Source organism: Dreissena polymorpha, chromosome 9 (genome assembly GCF_020536995.1).
Source record: "Dreissena polymorpha isolate Duluth1 chromosome 9, UMN_Dpol_1.0, whole genome shotgun sequence".
Classification (NCBI taxonomy): Eukaryota; Metazoa; Mollusca; class Bivalvia; order Myida; family Dreissenidae; genus Dreissena; species Dreissena polymorpha.
Window position 1 is genome coordinate 71,028,447 of NC_068363.1, and position 5,945 is coordinate 71,034,391.

Here is a 5,945-nt window from a genome sequence, read left to right on the forward strand (position 1 = left end):
TAAGTACTGCATTTGTGCCTATTACATTTACTACAACATTTATTGCCAATAATGCAAAGCTAATTCTTTTAATTAATAACTGATCACAGGGACTGGGCAATAATAAAAGATCACAAATTAAAGAAGTGAAACTCCAGCTGCTGGAGCAGTATTGAATTTTCATTAAAAACAATTAGTTGGTCCTTTATTTAAGGCATGTGACCGATTGCCCAAACAGTACAAAACAGCACGATACAGCACAATACAAACCAACATAAACACAAGGACTGGGCAAATACGCGAACCGGTGAAACTTTCTGGTTTTGTATAAAAACAAAACATAATCAAAATATATTTATTTTGTGTTTTTTCTAACAATAGCGCAGACTTTTGCTGTTCGAGTTTTGGTTAACGCGTATTTTCTTTAATTTTACAAGATGACAGCGATTACACGGTTTATTGCTTTATTGATAACCGTTACACTACAGTCACTTATTAATATCTTAGTTAGAAGGTGATTTTTCAAGCGGTTCCGTAGTGTAGTGGTTACACGCTTGCTTCACATTTGAGAGGCCCAAGTTCGAGCCCCAGTAGAATCTAATTATTTTATTTGTGTTCTATGTTAACTTTTTGTTTTGATGTAGACATTTTAGTTTAAATAAATATGCTGTTTTGTTATAACCATTTTTTGTTTGTATTATGCCCATGAAATATATGTGTGAGATGGTGGGGGGGGGGGGGTTCGTAAACACATTAAAACTTTTACAGTGTTTTAATATCAATGAGTACTCAACCCCTATCGTATATGAGCAACGTAAGAATAAGTTAAGAGTCATCTCCCCTTAAAGTTGAGAAAAATATGAAATTACGCTTACAAGATAAAGCAGATTTTTTTAAATCTACACAGTTCTGTTCCATTAATGAAAACTGCACATGGATGCCAGTAAAAAAAGGAAACCAGTGTAAATAAAATGAACTATGAAATATTTGGGGGGGTACAACACATAGATAATGGTTATTTGGGGGCTATAACACAACATCATAGATAATGGTTATTTGGGAGTTATAACAAAAAAATCAAAGATAATGGTTATTCCAGTATCTTTTTCTATTTTGTTTAAAATAATCGGCCAATATATAAATATTTACAGTAGAAAAAAATCGTTCCATGTAACTTCATTTCAGTGCCTTTTACACTGATATTCCCGACGCCCTTTGATGCTTTGCATCAATACTTATCTTGTAGAACTCTTAAAACGCATTAATTAGAGGTTAATACCTCGTTGCTTGAGGGCCAGAAGTGATACTCGGCCTGCAGAGTGAATAATCGCCCCGAAGGCCGTACGCCTGAGGGCGATTATACACTCCAGGTCCTATTATCAGAACAGAACAGACAGAACAGAACAGACATTTTATTTAGACTTATACATAAGTACATCGTCTTAATACAAACAGTATAAAATAAATATGTCACGTTTTCATTTCATTTAAGTTGAAAACAAACATATATATAAAACACACACACACAAAAAATACAAATGAAGAAAAAGCATATAGTAAATTTTCTAAACATATAATGACAGAAAGATTTGTAGGTGATACCGATTAGACTCTATATGGTATTATTGATAAATGAATTGCGAATTACAAATGCTTCTTTTATATATTTACACAACTTGACAAGTTCGTTTTTATCGGATGAAGTCAGTAATTGGTGATACTTAAACACAGATGGATTAACATATAAATACCTTTTAAGGTATTTTTGTCGTAAAACACTAAAACATGGACAAATACAAACAAAGTGAAACTCATCTTCAATATCTCTACTATTGCAACAAACACAGTATCTTTCGTTGCGAGGAATATTATTACGCCCATATCTCCCAGTTTGGATTCTCAGTGAGTGAACAGAAATTCTTAACTTAACAAATTGGGTACGCAAACTCCTTGGTAACAAATCCAAGTAAGATTCGTATACAATTGTAGGTTTAAAAACTCTGTACATGTCTAATACAGTACTGTTACTTAATGTACCAAACCATTCCTGTTTAAATGAATCTATAAGTCTATTTCTAAACTGACATATAAAAGAATTAACACACACAGAGCTAGGGTTATTAAAAACATATCCATAACCATAATCGTTTAACAACTGTTTAATATGTGAGACCCAATTGATGTTTCCTTTATGACACTCTACAACATTCATATTATACACAGTTTGGAGAATAATATTATCACTCAATCTAATTTTAAACCAATATTTTAACATTCTTATAAAACGATTTATGTAAAGTGGGTATCTACCCAACTCTCCGTAAACACATGCGTTACAACTGTTGAGTCTTACTTGTAGCATTCGTTTACAGAACTTTAAATGGATACGTTCTATTTCTTTAGACTTTGTAAAACCCCATATTTCGGAGGCATAGTTAAGAATAGAACCAACAAATGCATCAAATAACTGGCAAAGTGTTTTAGGTTTTAGATCATACATTTTACACTTGTATAGCAAAGTATTCATAGCCTTAAGGGCTTTACCTACTAAATGTTCTTGGTTGAATGTGAAACTACCTGTATAATGTATAACAGTACCTAAATAATTAAAGTTATCAACTGTTTCGATGATTTGGCCATCGTATGTCCATGCCTCATTTTGGCGTAGGCGGCCCCTCTTACGGAAAACCATAATTTTAGTTTTTGAAGTGTTTACTTTAAGGCCCCAAGTATTACAATACACAAGCAGATTATCCAAATGGTTTTGTACTTCTTCTGGATTTTTACCCAATATGGCCATATCATCGGCGAAAAGGAGTAATATAAGTAAAACATCGTCAATGGTTAATCCAGACTCTATATTATGTTGTAAAAACATCTCTAAGTCCTCTACAAACAGAGAAAATAGCAAAGGGGACATAACTTCCCCTTGACGTAGACCAACTGAGTAACGGAAGTAGTCAGAATAAGTAGAACATGACTTAACACACGATTTAACATTTTCATACATGTCTTTAACAATTTGCAATATTTTACCTCTAATGCCAGTTTTATACAATTTTAACCACAATGCATTTCTATATATACTATCAAAACATTTCATCATGTCTACATATATTACATAGAGCCTTTTATTGTCATTAATATATTTTTGTACAATAGACATTAATATGTATATAGCATCGATTGTTGAATAACCCTTACGAAATCCGAACTGTGCATCCGAAATACTATTATTATTCTCACAAAAACATTCGATGCGCTTATTAATTATTGTAGTAAATAGTTTTGAGAAACAGCTCACAAGTGTAATTCCTCTGTAATTATTAATATCGTTTACAGAGCCCTTTTTGTGTAATGGGATTATAATTCCATGTGTCCATTTTTCAGGAAAAAACCCAGATTGTAGTATACAATTAAAAATATCACATAAATGGTTACACAATATATCGCTACATTCTATAAAATATTCGTTTAATATAAAATCAACACCCGCTGACTTATTTCTCTTTAGTTTTTTAATTGCACATATAACTTCATCAACACTAATAGGCTGGTCTAACTCTGGAAACACAACATTATCTTCGCTAAAATTATAGCTGGAACAAAAATGCTCTGCCTCGGTATTATTGCAATTAAAAGTACTGTTGCTAAGGTTTTCAAAAAATAACTTAAAATCTTCCAATGAAATGTTATGGCTGGTTAGTTTATTCTTTGATTTGAAAAATTTCCAAAAATCGCGAGGTTTTTTTTTCTTTAAGTTTTCAATATCAGACATTTTTGTACGGTATGCACATCCCTTCTTTTTCCGTATTAAATTTTTATAAAGTTTCTTATAATGACAAAGCATTGCTCTACTAGCGTCTGATTTATTTAAATTAAAACACTTTAAGGCATCAATATATAAACGACGGGCAGACTCACAATCACTATCAAACCAGTCAGCATAAGTTAAACTACCGTATTCTTCGAACATGTACTTCGGTTTATTACTAAACGTATATGTATGTGAAAATAATGGGTCCGCTACACTGCGGATAGTATCAGTAAACTCGTTTATGGCAGTATTTACTGACAATCTATTCAAATAATCAATATTACGTACAATATCATTAAAAACAGGTAATTTAGCTATGATTTCTGTTCGAAATCGATCTTTGATGGAACTGTCCCATTTGTATTTTACATCAGTAAATTTCTCGTGTTTGGGTGAAAAGTTATTGCAACGAAGAGTCAAATGTAACGGGGCATGATCGCTCCATTCATTAAATTCGCCTATTGTACAATCAACAATGCGTGAAAAATTTCGTTCACTAGCTAAGACGTAATCAATCATGGATGTCCCGTTATGACCATAAAATGTATGTTTATTACTGTCACCTATTCTACCATTAACAATACGTGTACCTGTTGACTTACACAAATCAAGCAATTTACAACCATGGCTATTATGTACATTATCAACAGAGGCCCTAACAGAGACTTGATCAGGGCAATAATCTATATCATCGTAAAAAGTATTCATACAGTCATATACAATATAATCACGTTTGTTGCCTACTCTACTGTTTAGATCCCCAGTTATAAATACTTGACCGGATTCAGAAAAGTATGATATATCATTTTCTAAAAATTCGAAAAGGTCGATATTAAACGTATTATACATAGGCGAATCTTCACCCCAAATATAGGCTGCACATAAATAAATATTTTCATCTATGTTAAAAAACTCACGATCTAATTTAAGCCAAATAACAGTATTATAGTGATTGCGTACAATAGTTATTCCATCCTTTAAATGTTCCCTAAAATAAACAACAACACCACCGCTAGATCTACGCGCATTTCTGTGTTGAGTTTTTCTATAAAAATTGTGAGATATAAAACCATCAAGAGAAATAACGCTTGACTTGTTATTCCAAGTTTCGTACAATAGACAGATATCATGAGAAGTAATTAAATTGACAAAATTAATATTACTTTTTTTACAATCTGTTAAACCATTAACGTTCCAAGACAAGATAGAAATCCTACTGTCATCGTGCCCCTATGCGCGCTGCGGTACCCCATCTATATAGAGGGTGTCGTAAGCAAGGTACGCACGCTTCCCTTGCCGCCTCGCGTCTTTCATCTTGGGAACCAGTTTCCGCCTCTTCTGAATCACATCCTGTGGAAACTGCTCAAACACCCTGAAAACAGTGCCATCGAGTTCTTTCCACCGCTTTCGCACCATTTCCCTGTCTTTTATCACTTCTGGCCCTCAAGCAACGATGGTATTAACGTCTTTAATACTTAATCCCCGTTAACTGTACTATTTATTACAGAATCAGCTTTCCGTACTTTAATTTTCATTCAATTGATCACGCAATTTATGACGTATCTCATGTGACGTAATTTCGGTGACAAAACACAGTTTTAGCTAGACTCTCTGGATTTTAGGGACAACAATTCCGTCGTGGAGGATTTATATTTAACAGTTAAATATTTTACAGCATCGAACGAATCCAAAACTTATTTCGGATTGTGTGTTTGACATGCATTATTAGGAATCAATTTTGTGTAATCGCTCCGACAAGTCATTCGATTTCGTAAATCGTGTTTTTGGTGAAAGTGGTTAGCATTCCATACAATCGTTTAAAAAAGTGTGATTTAAAATCAATATAAAATAACGGATGGAATAACACAAAAGGACGGAATAGAACATCGTTGATATTTTATTATTATAAACATCGAATTTAAGTTGTCGAGGTAAGTGTTTCTTTAACTATAAATTTTGCTGTTCGATGAATCCTGTTAAAGCTCAAATAGAGGCATAATTATATATCTAATGTACAGAAAAGTTTCAGTTTCAATCGATATTTGTATTATCCAAACTGTGTACTGCGTGTCGTTAACATTATGTTTGATTCTTTCGTTGAGTAGTGGTTAAGGGGTGTTGCTGCAGTTTTGCTGATTTTTTTCCATCA

General features: G+C 32.9%; 1 protein-coding gene across 1 annotated transcript; it reads right to left on the minus strand.

Annotated features, from left to right (window-relative positions):
* Window positions 1-1,608: 1,608 nt before the first annotated feature.
* LOC127845817 (uncharacterized) lies at window positions 1,609-5,218 on the minus strand. Its single transcript, XM_052376967.1, has 2 exons — window positions 1,731-5,218; window positions 1,609-1,699 (listed from the first exon to the last, which is right to left on the minus strand). The coding sequence occupies exons 1-2, from the start codon at window positions 4,643-4,645 to the stop codon at window positions 1,684-1,686; spliced, it is 2,931 nt and encodes a 976-aa protein (XP_052232927.1). The 5' UTR covers window positions 4,646-5,218; the 3' UTR covers window positions 1,609-1,683.
* Between the last annotated feature and the right edge of the window lie 727 nt (window positions 5,219-5,945).

Bases quoted from the DNA above. Each gene is read 5' to 3' on its own strand.
- LOC127845817 (XM_052376967.1), bottom strand. From the start codon at position 4,645: ATGTATAATACGTTTAATATCGACCTTTTCGAATTTTTAGAAAATGAT.